The sequence below is a fragment of the Sander vitreus genome, chromosome 3 (assembly GCF_031162955.1).
Source record: "Sander vitreus isolate 19-12246 chromosome 3, sanVit1, whole genome shotgun sequence".
In the NCBI taxonomy this organism is placed as follows: domain Eukaryota; kingdom Metazoa; phylum Chordata; class Actinopteri; order Perciformes; family Percidae; genus Sander; species Sander vitreus.
The window spans coordinates 10,377,527-10,395,220 of record NC_135857.1 but is presented as its reverse complement, the minus strand read 5'-3'; the positions used below and the strand labels follow the sequence as shown (position 1 = coordinate 10,395,220).

The window sequence follows — 17,694 nt, the reverse complement described above, 5'->3', positions numbered from 1 at the left end:
ACACGCGGCTGAGCTTACACACACTGGTGTCGTCTTGTGATGTTGAAAAGAGGAAGCAGCACTACTGCATCCTCTAGCGGAGTGTCTGCCCTCCCCTCACCATCTTAAACAGGGATCTTGACAGTTTGAGAGTCGCTTTCAGTTTGTCTGTTTCAACAAGGCGGTGTCACCCTCACGACAAGGAGGCAGAAAAGGATCCTTTCATAATGGTAGGTGAAACTGATGCAATTGCTTGAAAGATTTTGCTTTTCTGTTGACATTTACTGGATGTGATGAACTGTCATTTATACGTATTCGTGTATATATATTTTTGACTTTACCATTGCAACACAAGTCGACCATCCCCCCAGCTCTCTTTCACACAGGAAACTACATTCTGGCATGTTGCATCAAAAAACATTTCCTGCCCTCAATATGTCAGAATAGTGTTATGAATGTTTAATGCCTCCATGCAAGGTGGCTAGAGACCTTAACATCTGAACAGACTGAGCAGATGTCTCTTACCCCTTTTTCTTTGTTTATATTTCTGGCCTGTAGACCAATCTACATACCTTTTTTTCAGAAAGCAAAGCAGCATCAGGAGATAATTTTAACATTTCTTAGACTGACACATTTTGAGTGATATTTTTTTTTTTTTTGCCCCATTTTGCAGTCAAGCTCTCTGGTTGTGTGTGAAGTGGATGAAAGTCTGAAAGCTAAACTGAGTAAGTTTAGATTTCGAAAAGAGACCAACAATGCTGCCATACTAAGTAAGTATCAAATACCAACGATAAATGTTATAGTTCCTTTCATATCTACATTTGTAAGTTGATCAGCACAAATTCCTATCCTATACAAATATCAGTGCATCAACATAAAAGAGAACCAAAAGCCTAAATAATGGTTTTAATTTTTTAGTGAAAATAGACATGGTGAAACAGCTTGTTATCCTTGAAGAGGAATATGAGGCAAGTCAAATTTTGTAATTGTTTTTTTATTGGGGTGGAGGGTGGGGGGGGGGTTGGTTCAGCCTGCGTTTAAAGTCACTTTGTATCATTTTTTGTCTTTTAGGACATCTCACTGGATGAGTTGAGAAATGAACTTCCAGAACGGCAACCCAGATATCCTTCTTATCCTGTCTTATGGATGTAGCAAAATCCTTAAATTCACACAGAAATGATTGTTTTTATTCTGAAAAAGTTTTTTAATTCCTTGACGGTAGTGCACATTCATTGTCTACAGCTACAAATATGTCCATGCTGACGGAAGGGTGTCTTACCCTCTGTGTTTCATATTCTCCAGTCCAATGGGTAAGTCCTTACAGTATCTTAAATCAAAACTCAACTTTCTCGTTAAACTATTGTTCTGCTTAATAGAATAACTTAACTGCCAAATGAACAGATGTCTCCTCTTGTCTGAAATCCACTTTATTAAAATGTATTGTAGCGATGAAGGGGGATGAAGATTAAATGGATTTTCTGAGGAATGTTTGACTGCTCAAACTACAGAATCCCTGGGGAAAAAATGTCAAATTTCATTTGAACAGGATGTAAGCCAGAGCAACAGATGATGTACGCAGGCAGCAAGAATCAACTGGTCCAAGCTGCAGAGCTCACAAAGGTAATTATCTCAAAATTATGACCTGTAGTTTATCACAACCACAGTGGTATTTTGATCACATATCAACATGGGACACTTATTAAAAGTAGACCAAAGCCTAATTATCTGTAAGTTGGTTGGCAACGTATTCAGCAGGTTATTCATACTTTTAGATGTGCCATTTGTTTGTTTTGATTCTTCTACCCCATTAATTAGCAGCTAGCTTAACCCTTGTGTGGTGTTCATATTTTTGTTACACAGCCAATGTTCCCGGGTCTGGTGGACCCACCACATTATTAGGCTTTTAAATCAATACAGCCATATGAATTTATGTAAAAATACTTAATAGATGTTTACTTTAGCTCAATTACCAATTATATATACATCATTTATGGTTCATATTTACCATTTACCCCTGTGAGATCACATTTATGATCATATGATCATTTTTGTTTTTTTGTGAGAAAACAAGGAAATTGTAACAAGATTTTTGATCATTATTGGTGTTGATTTCTTAGAACTTAATCAGAACAGGTGAAAGTGCTTGAAATGTAATAATTGTGTAACTTATTGTGGGAATAGCAGGTGCAGAAATACAACATAGTTTCATAGCACCTACAATTAAATACACTCGGGTCCAGTAGACCCGAACACCTCATATGTAATAGTTATGTTTAGGGGGAAGAGGGTGTACCGTGTGCAGTCATTGAAAATAAATTATTTTTTATGTTATTCACAGAAAATGAGCCAAGGCCAATGAGTTTGAGTTAGAAGAAAAAATAAATAGCATCATTTTTCTTTTAGCAAACGGGTCCCACAGACCCGAACACCATACAAGGGTTAAGTATTGATGAGTTAATATCTTGGATGTCTTCAGATTTTTATGTTCTATTTATTGACATTTGCATTGTGACACTTTGTGCTTTACTTTATGAGGTCTTTGAAACAAGGAATGCTGATGACTTGACAGAAGAATGGCTGAAGAACCAGCTGGCGTTTTTCCGTTAAATATGCATCTTCAATAGTAGCTGACTTTTTCCTTTGTGAAACATGACCGTGGATTTGAATTTACCAATTGTTGTCCATGTTATTGCTATTAAACGGGGTACTGTTTGAAAGGAAGTTTTGATTTGTTAGTTTTGCATTAAATCAATCATTTTAGACATGAACAATCCTCTATTTTGTCCAACAATATATGTACTGAGCATTACACTAAACAAATCCATTATTTCCCATTTTTAAAATGGAGCACAGACAGTAATAAGTGGTTACATTTATAGGATTACTTAAGAGCACAGGTGTCAAACTCAAGGCCGGCGGGCCAAATCCGGCCCCTCGCAAATTTTGATCTGGCCCGCATTTCAATTTAGGGTCGCAATAAATTTTGGCCCGCGTAGTTGTGCCCCAAACCAAAAAGACAGGAAACTGATTTTCAAACTGCAATTACACCACACACAAAGCACAATTTGAGATGTAGAAATTTCCACACAGCCTGTGAAACAGGTTGTTGTTAGTCAGGTAGCCTACAGAATGCATTGTTTTGCTAAATTCTATGATGGCTAAGGAACTTTTTTGCTGGATTGTTTTAGGGCTTTACGTGGACCAAATAGAGCTCAACAGTCCCGCCCACAGCGGGTTACGGAAGTAAAAATACAATGCAATTTTTCCATTGACAATTGGAGTATAAGCCATAAATCGTAACCGTCGATGGTAGACTTAAAACCAGCTACGACATGACTCAGCGATTGTACATGCTCATATAGACGCCAAAAGTTCATGGGGCACCAACCTTGTTTTGAGATAAAAGTCTTTTAGTCGCAATGTCTTGGATAAGTACTCCATTACCCACAATCCCACAGTGATGCCTCTGATTAGTGGAACTCATGCTGGTGAGGGGAGGGGGGGGTGTCAGTACCCGATCTGTGTTGCCTGCACGATCCGTCATGCGCACACGCAAGATGATAATCCTGTTTTACGAGGATTTACGACACTGCACGAATCACAATCTGTTCCACGCTTCTGCCGTTAGCCTCCACCGGGAAGCTAACGCTAGTTTAGCTAACAGCTAATTCGGCTAACCGCTAGCTGACAGCTTGATTCAGTCTAAAGCAGGCTACAGCTGGTAACAGCTGTTATATATTGTAACGGTTATTTTCAGGTTTTATTTTGAGGGTCTTTTAAAGTTATTTCATGCTGTCTCAGTTAGCGGTTAGCCAAATTAGCTGTTAGCTAAACTAACGTTAGCTTCCTTTAATCAGCGCAGTGGTTTATGGGATGAGTAGTTCCTTAGCTCGATAATGAAAATATGTAAACAGTCTTGCACCTTTGACTTTTTTTGGGATTTTCTGTTCTTTTTTTCACTCGAAATGATATGTTGTATGGTTATGAGTCACGTCACGTCTGGTTAGCCTAAGGCATGGTCTAAAACTCTTTATATACAGATTTTTCCAGACGTCAATGGGAGAAATGAATGGGAAATTTACTTCCGGAACCCAAGGTCTCTCGGAGGAGGGGCGGGACTGTTGAGCTCTATATGCTACATGAGACATACAATACAGTCAAAATATTTTACTTTTTTCAACTAAATAAAAGCATGTCAACAAACTTTACATGTCTGGCCCTTATTCTCTTTTTCCAGTGTGGCCCTTAGTGAAACTGTTGACACCCCTGACTTAGAGGTTCCCGAAATCCATTAATGAGGGAAAAACTACAACCGTTTCTTACAAAATGTCACCTGCATTTTATTATCAGTTTCAAAGCCTTAACACAACGTCAAATCAAAAGCCGAGAGAACAAAGACATTTTTACATGATCCTGTACGGAATATCTGACAGACAAAAACAGAATGCTTGACAAATCTACAATTAAAAACTGGACTGAAGAGAGATGTCCCCGGTCCAAAACCAATGAGCATCTTCATTTGTAATTAGGATTGGGCATCGAGAACCGATTCCTACTTGGAATCGTTTCAAAAATTACGATTCCAGTAGAATCGTTTCTTTATTGGAGTCGTTTGGGAGGATTTGGTTTCAAAAGCCGATCATCGCTTCCCAATTTAATATGCGCAAGTTTTGGTTTCCATAGCGACCAGGCGCTTGTTGTGTTGCAGCCTTGGAGCCCAGTAAGCAGCGCTCTAGTGTGCCTTTATTTTACATTGAAAAAGCCCTGTAAACAGCTGAATCAAAATAAAACTTTCCTCCTATTTGTGAAAATAGGCACGTGACCCGTTTCAACTCCACCCCTCAAAGATTCGGAATCAATAACAACCAGAATCAAAAGGAAGAATTGGAAACAGAATTGTTAAAATCCAAAACGATGCCCAACCCTATTTGTAATCAAAAGAAACTACATCCCCAGACTGAGCTAACATTAGGGTCAGTGACAGGGTAACACTGCCATGTTTGGAGCTGAACGTAGAGGTAAGAAAAGGTGGCCATCACCTTGCCGTCCTCCGGACCACAGATCTTATTCACTGTCACTGGCATCACTGGAGTCTGAGCCTCTCTCACTTCCACTCCCGCTGTGCGCCCGGGTCTCTGAGTGCTCACTGCTGCGGTCGCTGTGTGCTGGAGAGGCGCTGCGACTCCTGCTGCCTCCGCGGTTCCCTCCGTCGTCCTCGCTTCCGCTGCCCTCCTCGCCGCTGCTCCTGGCTGAGTGCTTGTTGTTCTCGTTCTCCTCGTTGTCGTCGTTGTCGTCGCTGTCGTCGTCGCTGCCGAAGATCTCCTCCTCGTCTCGCATTTCTCTCGTCCTCTCCTCGCCGCTCTCACTTCCGCTGCCGCTCGCCTTCCTTCTCCGCTTCTCTCGGTCCTCGTCCTCTTCGTCCTCCTCGCCCCTCGGTTCCCGCTCTTCATCTTCCCTCTCAGATTCACTACCAGAGTTCTCTGCCTCGCTGCCGCTGCCCTTCTCTTTCTCGTCACCTGGTGAAAACAATTCAAATATCACACGCACAAAAAGAAAAGAATTAAAAACCTGTCATCGATGCACCACTACTACTCCGTTGCAGCAGGTAGCCAAAGAAGTAAAAAATGACGATGAGGATGAGTGACGAGAATTGCACCGGTAGAAAATAAAAGAAAACTGACCTGAGTCCTGCAAGTCCTTATCCATGTCTTCCTCTTCATCTTCTGGCTCATGGTTCTCCAGCTGAGCTTTACGAGCTTCCTGAGAATCACAATAAAAAAAAATTTAAAAAAATGAGTCATCAGTACACTCCTACTGTCACGTTGGAAACAAAACACAGGCAAACACCAACTACATGGCAGGTAATCTAACTATTAATGTGGTCTATTTGCCCTAATTGCAACTCCTTTTAAGATCATGTTGAATTCCTAACTGAACGTAATCAATATTTCTCTGTATATGTTTATCTGTCTTCTGAATGGACCTTGAATCTGGCAATAAAGTTAATGAATATTACATCTGTATTCAATGATAACTATGATTTCCTAAACGTCTGTGGTTTTTAAATACATATGGAGGTATTGAAATAAACAGTAACTTTAGTTAAATAAGAAAATAATGATAACAAGTGCTGTCCAATAAGCAGAGGTGTCAAAAGTATTCGCATTCATTACTCAGGTCGAAGTATAGATACTAGGGTTTAAAAAGACTTCTGTAGAAGTTGAATCAACTCAAGCTTTTTACTCAAGTCCAAGTACTGGTCTCAAAACTACGTAAAGTATAAAAGTAAAAGTAATGTAAGGGGGGAAAAAAATGCCATTAAAAAAAAAGGACAACATCTTAGGCCGTGCACTACCCCACATCCACAAAAAACACGTTTTTCTAGAGGGCCATAATGACTAATGTTATATTTAATGTTGAAAAATCCAACCATTTTGAAAGATTGAGGGGATGTAGAAGGGTTGGCTGGTCTTCCTGGCGCTTGGTTGGGACATTTCACTCAAATTCTCTTGAGTCTCTGCCACGGACATCTTTGTAATAGGCTACAGTACATACGTCTGCTATTTCCTTGCTGGAGTGTGACGTGATTTGTGTCATGTGCAGGTGTGATGGATCGCGTACAAACCAATAGGGTGTCGGAATGGTATACGTTTATACTTCTCATCCAACCACAATCAAATTCTCTCTATCCGGATGGCGCGATTTATCTGGATAGATTTTTGTTTTTTTTGTTTTTTTTTAAACGATGACAAGCCGGAATGAAAACAAGCCAAACTGAAATAGGAGTAACGAGGCCATTTTTAAAATATAAGGAGTAGAAAGGACAGATAATTGCGTGAAAATGTAAGGAGTAGAAGTAAAAAAATCTGCTGTAAAATAATTACTCCAGTAAAGTATAGATACCCAAAATTTCTGCTTAAGTAAGGTAACGAAGTATTTGTACTTCGTTACTTGACACCTCTGCCAATAAGTGGTACAAATGCCTTAAAAGAAAAAGTAAAAAAGTGTGTTCATTCTAACATTAAGAAAAAGAGGAAAGTAAAATGTACACTCACCTGGGCTTCGAGTTCCTTCTCGTTCATGTCTCTGTGCTTACACACCAGCACAGCGTTTGTGGTGGACTGTGCTCCAGCCTTGGCTCTCCTCTTGCTCAAACGCACCCTGCAGGACGGAAGAAAGGCCGTCAGAGGGCAAGGGCAAACAGATTCCCATGAAAGCCCCATGTATCATGGTGGTGGTGCGGTTTGGTTTTGTGCATCGCCAATTTACATCAAACTTTCTACAGCATAACAATTTCCGACTGTGCTTGATAGAAGCACACCAGCTGCAATTATTCCTTGAAAAAGCACATCTCCCTTTATCACATGGTCAGTCCATACCAGACCTTTGTAATCACTTCACAAATTGTTAACCATTCAAATTTATGTGTGTGATTTTTTATGTATGTGAGATATGTGTGCGTTTGTTGTGTTACGTTTGTCTAAGCTACTGGATGCCTAACATTTCCCTCTGGATGAATAAAGTATCCATCTAGCTATCTATCTTCATGTTGAGGCCCAACAACAAACAAGTCTCCTCTCTAATCAATGAGTTACCTTGTCTCGAGCTCATTGTAGTAAACACCATCTCCATCTCTGAAGATGAAGAAGTAGTTCTCTTCATAGCCCTTGCTGGCTTTGTTCTTGACATTCCAGTTGTACTCCCTGGCTATCTTGTAATCATACCTGAAACACAGAAAACAAAATGCATTACTACTTCCTGGCATACAAGCAAAGCAAAGTAACAAGGTGATTTTTAAATGCGTGATTTTCTTGATGTCATTATTTGTGTACATACAGATCCTCAGGCATATAGTCCATGCCCTCATCGCAGTCTCTCTTGCGCTTGCGAATGGTTTCTTCATGGGGGAGGAAGTAGGCCACAAACTGATTTCCCTCCTCATCCATCATACCTCTGTATTGAAGAGACAGGACACGTGAATTAGCGTTTATGCAAAATGTTTACCGTTCAAACACTCATCAACGCAACCGATATTTTGGAGATACCTGATCATGGCCTGAGACATCATTTCCACTCCCGCTGGTCCCGATATGTCTTTAGGTGCAGGATCAGAGTCAAAGATGACCTGAGCACATGGGTTGATCCACATCTGGAGAAAAGAGAAAAACATACATACAAAATATCATTGTATAAATCTGTAAAGTGCCAGTTTGTCAGTTAAAGTATCTTAAACTGACAAACTAATTGTGAATTGTCTGTTAAATAATTTTCCCTCCTTGCGCTTCTCCTACTACAGCAGTGTTAGGGAATAACTGAGGGGAGTACATGTACCGGAGTTACGTAGTCAGAATACAAATTATGAGTAACTGTATTCCGTTACAGATACAATTTAAAGAGTTGGTATTTAGAATACAGTTACACTGTTAAAATCAATGGAATACATGACGATACTTCTGTTTCACGAGTTTATTCACTCTCTGAATAAATTAAGGCAACTCCATGCATTTCCCAGAAGCCCCAATATGAAAACGAAAAAATTAGCTATTTGTGTGATCAGTCACAATGGAGTCGGAACCGGCACAACAGAGCCAGGGCAGGAATGTGTTTCTATCTTGGAAATTCAAACAGCAGTTTGACAACATTAAAGAAAGAGAAGGGAGAACGAAATATAACCGTGCACTGCAGTGCAACTTCTGCTTGCCAGCAACCAACTTCCTTTCAGTGTCCAAATTACTCCACCTCCAACCTGAAGAAGCATCTTAAAGTAAGTTATTTTTAGCCAAGGGTAGTCGTCTGCTGTAGTTTTACTGGTCACCTTGCTATTTTATAGTTGACGTGCGACTTTACATTCTCCTACATGTTGATTTATTAGCCCCAGAGCTGACTGACTAGCCCCGTTTGACATGCTAGCTAACGTTAGCTAAAATTAGCTCGTGGTAGTTTAGACTGCGGTTAGATTTTTGTAGTATGCAGTTCGGGACTACAAATACAACAATCTATCTGGGTGTTTAGGTACACATTCAGCCAGTTGGAACAGAAGAACACACCAGAATAGACCTGTTTAGTAAGCTGTATGTGATGGCCACATTCCTCCACTTATAAAATGCAATTCAATGTGGAAGTAATCCAAGTATTCAGAATACGTTACGAATTACATTTTTGGCCAAGTATTCTGTAACGGAATACGTTTTGGAAGTATCCTTCCCAACACTGTACTACAGTGCATGTGGCATGTCATTTGAAATAATACACAGAGACTCTAAAAGTCAATAAACTTGAGTGAAATTATAGCTCACCTTGAAGTCGGGGAACACGGGTAGAACCTCCACAGGAGTGACTCTGGGTTTACTGTAGTGCTGTGAAATCTGGAGAGAAACAACATGTTTATGAACCACAGCCCAAAGACAACTCCCCATTGGAAACAGTCCTCTACTGCACAGAGCAGCTCCACAGCAATAGCTGAAGAGAACTACTATAACAACTGTAATGTCCATTTTACTCTTTATGTGGCTTAAAATATAACAACATATAAAAGGCTGTTAAACAACTAATTCACCAACTCACCGATTTCTGTGCATCCTCAAAGGTTTTCTCAATAGCAGAAATCTGGCTGTCTCTGTCCTTGTAGATTTCTTCTTCTGTGAACTGCTGTTTGACAGATACACCGATCCTAAACACAAAACATGTCTTGGTTATGCACACACAAAACCATCTGCCATTAGCATTAGCTAGCCTGGCAAACCCCTGACGAACTTCCGGCAAATTTGAGATTTGCTCCGCAAGTCAGTCTGGCCAAAAGCCCATTTCCAATTTTTCCAAATCGAGGCACCAATCACAACCGTTGAGGCGGGCTTTACACAATGACGATAGCGCAGCTTTTTGTTTACATTCAACATGACCGCCACCGAAGCGCAACAACCCGTTGATGCCGCTGTCGCTGCTACGTCACCCGGATCGTTGGTCTGATTGGTTGAAGGACTATCCAGTTGCGCCCGGAGGCATTTGAGCGGTGTCCGTTGGCGACGCCCCTTTGGAAATGAGCTGTGAATGAATCTTTCCCAGACCCACTCTCAGCTACAACTGAGAAGGGTCTGGTGTCAACCAGGCTATAGTTGTGTGGGAAAGTGAACACATTTAGCCGACTTACTTGACTTCCACTTTCTCGTTGGAAACGCCGTATCTGTTGAACTCTGTGGAAATATATTCTGTCTTTCTCATCCACGGGACCACTTTGGCATGCTGCTGTGACCTTATAGGGAAAAAGAAAATGTTTACAACAAAAAAGAATCTCCACATGGATCTATAACAACATAAAGCTGCCTTTTTAGCAGCCTTACCTCTTGGAGCTGGATGGAGCCTGGATGTCTTCTTCCAACAGTTTTTCATCAGCGGGATCCAACAGTACTGACAATATAAAAGAGTGGTTCAGTCTACACAAAGATTTGATAAAGCACGGTAGTCCCTGGGAAAAAAAAGAAGAATAGGATATGACATGTAACAACAACTGGAGACTTACTATTGGGGTCTATGCGGTAGGTGTCTGGGTTGATGAGATCAATAGTGACCCCGAGGTCCGGCTCAGTCAGGAGCTCATGCTTGTGTTGCTTCTCTAGAGAAGTGGCTTTATACTGTACAAACCTGCCACAACAGAAAAACAAATGTCAAGCTGTGCCAATGTTCATCACAGCGTGTGTCCTCCATGCATAGAGAGGCTGGATGTTTACCTGTGCTGATCAAATGGATATGTGATGAATTTGGGGTCAAAAGGGATGTCAGGCAGGCTGTTGCAGTACTTCACTCGACAGACCACCCCTGACCTGTCACGGGCACAAAAGTACAGGACATACACAATTTGGGTTACGCAGACACTTTTACATACCTTAGTGCTACTTCTAAGAAGCACACTTAAAATTACTGTACATAATAGTAAATACTTATATAAACAGTAAAACAACTTACCTCTCTGGGACAGTTCTATGAGAGGATGGCCTACTGGAAGAGAAAACCATACATTTGTCAGATTATCTCTCATAAACTAATGCTACAGTGTGACATAGACATGTTTCAGTGGAAGGACATTGATATTGTCCTGCCTTGCTTATAGCTCTTCAACATTCCCTTATATTATGCCTGAGTGGATAGATGGATGTTATTTTATTTCATTATGTGTATACCAAGAATGAATCACTGTGTAAAAGGTATTAACGTTAGACCACTGAAGAACATCACATTTATAGGTGTTCCCTTTGTGCGAATGCTCTTTATTTACATTACTGGCTGAATTCAACCCTAAAGTCAAGTCTCTAAATACTTCTCATTATCTTATTCTTGTAACGTTAGGGAACGTACTGTAAATGTTACTGACAATAACTAATTCAAAATGTTGTTTATTTGTTAGAGACATGTATTAATGTTAGGTAAATAACGTTAGTACCTAACGTAGCTAACGCTAAAGCTTTACCACCTGTATAATGTAATCCAATAATAACGTTACTGTTCTGCATAGCTTTAACGTTGCCAAGTAACGTCACGTTACAGTTAGCATTAGGACTGTTTTACCGTAACACAATGTTAGCAAATGGATTTGCATCTAACGTTACATTAAATCACTACGACTGACTGGATAGACCAAATAGTAATTAATTAGCTAATTAAGTGTAAAGTGTAAAGTATTAATTTGCCGCTAAATAGGTTAGCTTAGCATAAGTTATCTTGACGCTAAGCTTGCTTGTTTAGCTACCGTTAACGTTAGCTGGCTAACTAGCATTGTTAGCTAATGTTGTACACAACTGACAAGCGAGCCACCTAATAAGCTAACGTTGACAACTTGTAGCTGCTTTCGCATTACCTCAATAACATGAACATAACATAAATTGCGCAGCTAGTTTAACAACCTTGTAAAACCTTAAGTTTAATTTAACGTTACCTGTGGCCGTCTTCTCGTTGAGATTGAGTCTGAATCGTTGGAGCCATGTTTACAACAAACTGCTCACAACTTAAAACAAAGTTATTTGTTTGCACAAACTAGGAAAACAAATACGCCCGATGACAACCCAAATCTTTGACCTAAGTAACAGTACATACAACTATTAAATCTAACTTTATCAAAATGTGTACGGCATTTTTATTCCGACCCGGGAAGACAGGATGATGATGACCCGGTGGAGTATCGAGAGCCTCAGTTCTGAGGAGGATTTGCATTGCTTTATTGTGAGCGACCCCTACTGCCCTGGCATACGAGGTATTAAGGTTGTATAATGTATACTCAGCAAAAACTTGCACTTAAAAATACTTCCATTTATTTAGCTAGCATATTGATACAAAACAACACTGACATTCTTCGTCTCATTTGCAAAATGAGACCAAAATTCAATCTGCTGGTTTTGTTCAAAAGAAACCCCTTTAATTGACAGAGAGGGAATACAAAAATGTATTGGGCAGACCATGTACTCTCACAGGCTTGCAAAGAGTTGTATATTTTAAAAGTATAATTTAACTTTCAGTTCATTCACTAAAGATAACATTGACATATTGCTTTGAGAGAGGATTCCTACCATGGGATATACTCTCCACTATTATTTTCCTGTCTCTCTCTTTATCTCACTCACTCACTCACTCACACACACACACACACACACACACACACACACACACACACACACATACACACAAACACACACACACACCCCGCCTTTCTGAAAAATCTTAACACAACAAGGTCCACTTCCAAGGCTTTCGGTCCCATCATGTGATCTTTAACAGCAGATAAAGCAGTTCATATCGGGATATGACAACTAAAAAAAGCTAAATCCATCCACAGATAAAGAGCACAAGATGTGGTTGAAGTGGACAAAGTATTTCCACGGTTTATAATAAACCTTTAAGCTCAAATAATATTGTTCCTATTGCAGTTATTTACTGTAGGTGACGGTTCTGAGTGTAAAAAATATAAATTATGAACTCTTAATCACCTATATTTTGTGTTCAGACTTGTATCTAACCACAAGTACATGGCTCCACCACCCCTGATATTCACAGCTAGCTTAGCTCCTTGTTGAAGGGTGTGGCATCAAACGTACACCAAAACATCAGAAGATTGTTAATAACATTCATACCTAATTGTTAATAACATCCATACACCTTAGCTATAACAGACTTACTGCAATCTGACATTTAAAACACAAATATAGCTGCAGACAGCAACAACTGTAGTTCCATAGAACGGTGGTATGATCAAAACAGCATCTCAGCGCAAGTCTCAAAATGCAGTTAAAATAAAGACCAACCAAACCAAGCATTTTCTGCTACAAGAGAAAATATAAATGTTACATTGGTGGGTGTGATACACATCAATCATTGAGACGCTGCGCCTTCACTCATGCTGCAAGTTTCCACCACCGATAATCAAAGTGGGCCTACATTTACATTTGTTAACAAGGACTGTGCACAACAGTGTGCCAGGCAGGCAGTGCAAAGGAAAAACAGCTACTGCTTTCGGTCATGTTTTCGTCACATAACTGCTACAGCCCCTCTATTGAGAGTCCTTTCAGTGGAGCACTTGATCTTTTCACGTCTCAGGTCTGCATCTCTGTCTGCATATGGGTATCGACTCTGTGGAGAGAGAGACAAGAGATTAAACCTTGCACACAAATATACACGGCTCATGTTTCAAATTGTTATAAACTTAATTAATCAGGATAAAAATAAAGCTCTTGCCTGCTCAACATGTATATCATCTGTCCAGGATCATCTGCAAATACCCTGTAACATCAAACAAATAGTTCTATTAAAACAGAATTTTCACTAACCAAGGAACCGAGTACACACAGCACTGATTCCATAATGGACACTGACCATTAGGTCTTAAGTGTTTTTCCATCCATCGGTTTAGGAAGGGCTTGAGGACCCTTAAGGTCTAAATTTGGGTCCCATCGAGTAAATGGAGACGGCGTTTTAACTTTCAACGCATGTCATTCTACCTTCTCTTCTCTCCAACTACTTACAAGTTAGTTGACGAAGAAGTGTTGTAGGGCTGGGCAATATATCGATATTATATCGATATGTGAGTCTAGATATCGTCTTAAATTTTGCATATCGTAATATCCCGATATGACACAAGTGTTGTCTTTTCCTGGTTTTAAAGGCTCCATTACAGTAGAGTGATGTAATTTTCTGAACTCACCAGACTGTTCTTGCTGTTCTATTATTTGCCTTTACCCACATAGTTATTATATCAACATAACTGATGATTATTTATCAGAAAATCTCATTATGCGCATATTTTGTGAAAGCACCAATAGGCAACCCTACAGTATCGCCACAATATCGATATCGAGGTATTTGGTCAAACATATCGGGATATTTGATTTTCTCTAAAGTGTTGGTGGGCAAAACAAAGATATACATCTGGGGCCTGTACCCCAAAGCCTGTTCAACTTAATCTGGCTCTCTTCTGGGTTACATGAGCCTACCATTGGCAAAAAATAACTGGTGTCACAAAGCTGGATATTAACTAGCTCAGTTACCTGTAACACAATTAAAGTACTTCATAGGAAATGAAGTATAATAGTAATATACTCGCAGGAAGATTTGAAGTGATATTCCATTAGGTGAAATGTATGCATTATAATTAATCACATAACTAGAATAAAATAAGAAGCTGTAAATACTAGAAATCATTTCAGAATATTGAAAGTAAGGCTAGGAGTATGAAAAAGTGCGGGGCTTTCTACTTTAGTGCAGAGTGAGTATCTTTTGCTTTACTATATAATATTTCACTATTTTGAATATATGACGCACATAAAAATGTTAACCACAGAATAGGGCTGCACGATATGAGGAAAATATCTAATTGCGATTATTTTGACTGATGTTGCGATTGCGATATGATTCACGATATTGAAGGGAATGATCATGTTCGTATCATTATTCTCATTTTCATTGACTAATATTACATCTTAAAAATTTAAATGATTAAAGTGTGATTTTTGCGAGGATCTGTACCAAACAAAGTTTTCTTTAGTCTGTAGGATAGGATTTGTAGCCCGGGACGTCTCTGCAGCACCACAATACTTCATTCAGAACGGTTTGACGTATATTTTGCCCCCCTGCGATTTGGATATTGCACTAGGCCATATTGCGATTTCGATAAAATTGGGATTAATTGTGCAGCCCTACCACAGAAACCCATCTCTTACTCATCTCCCCAGTGGTAAAACGCTCGGTCCTGGTAGAACATGGACAGAAACAGCCAGACACTTATTGTCTCGACCCAGAAGATAACGAACAGGAACCATAGCGATGACAGCAGGACTTCACACAACATCCTGGAGCTCTGTGAGGACAACAGACATACAGTAGAAATACTGTAAGTGATTCCTTTTGGAATTATGTTCCTATGTATACTGTGACTATAAAAAAGTATTCACCTGTCCTGACTTTTTCATGTGTTATTCTTTGAATATTTGTCTACTGTCAGGGATTTTCCCATACCATTTATACTGTTAATAGCCTAACCTTTTTACAGATGCATATATACATTCAAAAATGAAATATTGTAAATAACATAAAGTTTCGTATGCATGGTGAATATGGCAAAGTCAACATACAATCTTAGTGTTGTTGTTTCTTTTACATTATTAAAGCACAACATTTCATTCATCATCATTATTCTTATACTCCAATTGGTTTTTGCTAATCCACCCTATACGTTTAGTAAACTTAGCACAAAAAGTAAGGACATGTGACGTGTTTGGTAGATTATTTCTCTGTGGTAACAATGTTTTTTGGCAATAAATCTTATACCGTTGGAAAGCCTGTTTAGTTCCCTTTCAAATGGTGCCCCATTTGTAAGGAACATGCATTTGTGGGATGAGCAGCAGCGCTGAGTATGTTGGTTGCGCCCATGAACAATTTGCCAAACAGCTTATTCTGCCATTGACTCGTTTGGTGTTTGGTGGATTGGATGATTGAAGTTGGAAGAAACAAGACATATTGGCAACTGAACAATTTATTCATTTCACAAACAGGAGCCTCAGTAGCGTGTGGAAGAACCATACACAGCCACAACAGCCTGGCACCTCCTCCTCATGCTGGTCACCAGCCTGGTCACACACTGCTGTGGGATGGCATCCCATTCTTCAACCAGCATTTGTCGCAAGTCAGCCAACGTGGTTGTGTTGGTCGCTCTACCACGAACAGCACTCCCTAGCTGATCCCACAAGTGTTCAACGGGGTTGAGGTCAGGACTGCTGGCAGGCTATTCCATCCTCTCCACTCCCACATTCTGGAGGTAGTCTCTGATGAACCCCGCCCTGTGGGGGCGAGCGTTGTCATCTTGGAGGATAGAGTTCAGTCCCAGACTGTGGAGATATGGGATTGCCACTGGTTGCAGAATCTCATCTCTAAATCAGGCACCTGAGGGTACCAGAAGCTCAAAACAAGTGTCAATAGCAACAGCAAAATAACCTGTTTGGCAATGGCAGAGAAGATTTGGCAAATCTTTGATGGGCGCAACCCACATACTCAGCGATGCTGCTCACCCCACGAATCCATGTTCCTTTCAAATGGGGCACCATTTGAAAGGGAACTAAACAGGCTTTCCAACGGTATAAGATGTATTGCCAAAAAGCATCGTTACCACAGAGAAATAATCTACCAAACACAAATTCCCTTACTTTTTGTGCTAAATTTAGACGAAATCTACAATGTGTCATAAAATAGTGCTATAGGTCGTAATTGGATAACTAGAATTACACAAAACATACTGTACATTTTCATATTGTATTATATAACATAATGAAGTTGGGCATATATAATGTGAGCCAAAACATGCAATTATTATGTACATTGATGTTGACAATTTTTCTCTTTTTATTTGGCTGACAAAGTAAAGTCAGCAAATCAGTGTCGACTATTCATTTATTACAAAAGATAACAGTTAACGTTAGCTAATGCAATGTCGTGTGTTGTGAATCGTTACCATACATATAAATATATATATATATATATATATATATATATATATATATATATATGGCGTATTCATATCTATGAATCGTTAACGTTACTATTATTCAAACAAAGTTGTTGGTCAGTGCCTCGAAGTAGGGAATATAACGTTTCTTTAGCGATAGAAAACAAATGACAGGTAACTAGCTCGGCAGCTAAAGTCGTCATACAAGTGCGTGCCTTAGCAGCCAGGTATAACGTCAGCTAACGTTACTCGTTTTAAAGCCCCTTGTTTGTGTAACGTCAGCTATAGTTTCACTTTAACATTAGCTAAAGTTAATAATTACATTTCAACTTAAACTTAATTAGTGCATCTCCAATACAAGGTTAAACATGACAAAGTTACACAAGAGGAACAGACTGCTAACGTGAAGTTACATTTATCACATATCCATGTTGTTAACGGAGCTTAAGGTCAGTAAATAAATATTGATTCGTGTTGTAAGACTATTTACTCACTCAAGTAAAAGACTCTTGTTATGGCATTCCTTTTCCAGGCTAGCAAAACTTGTTTACAATGCTCGTTACATACGTCACGTATCACGTTGCATGCATTTCCGCTTCTGCGTCAAGTGATATCATTGGTTGATTGATTCCCAGTGATATCATTGGTTGATTGACTCCCAGTGATATCATTGGTTGTTTGATTCCCAAGCTGTCCTCGGACCTTCAGAGAGCTCCTTTCCCTCCTTTTCTGCAGTCCCA

General features: G+C 39.6%; 2 protein-coding genes and 1 long non-coding RNA gene across 4 annotated transcripts; 1 reads left to right on the top strand and 2 right to left on the bottom strand.

Annotated features, from left to right (window-relative positions):
• The first annotated feature begins 99 nt into the window (after nucleotides 1-99).
• On the top strand, nucleotides 100-2,755 carry gmfg (glia maturation factor, gamma). Its single transcript, XM_078245933.1, has 7 exons — nucleotides 100-209; nucleotides 653-749; nucleotides 898-947; nucleotides 1,051-1,102; nucleotides 1,209-1,289; nucleotides 1,526-1,599; nucleotides 2,515-2,755. The coding sequence occupies exons 1-7, from the start codon at nucleotides 207-209 to the stop codon at nucleotides 2,584-2,586; spliced, it is 429 nt and encodes a 142-aa protein (XP_078102059.1). The 5' UTR covers nucleotides 100-206; the 3' UTR covers nucleotides 2,587-2,755.
• A 1,539-nt stretch (nucleotides 2,756-4,294) lies between these two features.
• Nucleotides 4,295-12,151, bottom strand: paf1 (PAF1 homolog, Paf1/RNA polymerase II complex component). Of its 2 annotated transcripts, none has more exons than XM_078245931.1 (14): nucleotides 11,906-12,151; nucleotides 10,939-10,971; nucleotides 10,704-10,796; nucleotides 10,496-10,617; nucleotides 10,317-10,383; nucleotides 10,127-10,228; nucleotides 9,544-9,649; nucleotides 9,276-9,344; nucleotides 8,025-8,128; nucleotides 7,816-7,932; nucleotides 7,575-7,703; nucleotides 7,035-7,140; nucleotides 5,661-5,739; nucleotides 4,295-5,495 (listed from the first exon to the last, which is right to left on the bottom strand). In XM_078245931.1, exons 1-14 carry the CDS (start codon nucleotides 11,950-11,952, stop codon nucleotides 5,044-5,046), a joined length of 1,626 nt encoding a protein of 541 aa, XP_078102057.1. In that variant the 5' UTR covers nucleotides 11,953-12,151; the 3' UTR covers nucleotides 4,295-5,043. The 2 variants fall into 2 exon arrangements, with proteins under 2 accessions (XP_078102057.1, XP_078102058.1); XM_078245932.1 differs by having other exon boundaries at nucleotides 10,939-10,968.
• A 104-nt stretch (nucleotides 12,152-12,255) lies between these two features.
• Nucleotides 12,256-17,532, bottom strand: LOC144515253 (uncharacterized). The gene is made up of 4 exons (XR_013501733.1): nucleotides 17,449-17,532; nucleotides 15,177-15,313; nucleotides 13,696-13,740; nucleotides 12,256-13,590 (listed from the first exon to the last, which is right to left on the bottom strand). It is a non-coding gene; the product is annotated as an uncharacterized LOC144515253 (long non-coding RNA).
• Between the last annotated feature and the right edge of the window lie 162 nt (nucleotides 17,533-17,694).

Excerpts from the sequence above, each read along its gene's own strand:
- gmfg (XM_078245933.1), top strand. Across the intron at positions 1,290-1,525 it reads CATATTCTCCAGTCCAATGG|GATGTAAGCCAGAGCAACAG; the intron begins GTAAGTCCTTAC and ends TCATTTGAACAG. Across the intron at positions 1,600-2,514 it reads AAGCTGCAGAGCTCACAAAG|GTCTTTGAAACAAGGAATGC; the intron begins GTAATTATCTCA and ends TTACTTTATGAG.
- paf1 (XM_078245931.1), bottom strand. The coding sequence starts at position 11,952 with ATGGCTCCAACGATTCAGACTCAATCTCAACGAGAAGACGGCCACAG. Across the intron at positions 10,797-10,938 it reads CATAGAACTGTCCCAGAGAG|GTCAGGGGTGGTCTGTCGAG; the intron begins GTAAGTTGTTTT and ends TGCCCGTGACAG. Across the intron at positions 10,618-10,703 it reads TATCCATTTGATCAGCACAG|GTTTGTACAGTATAAAGCCA; the intron begins GTAAACATCCAG and ends CTGTTGTGGCAG.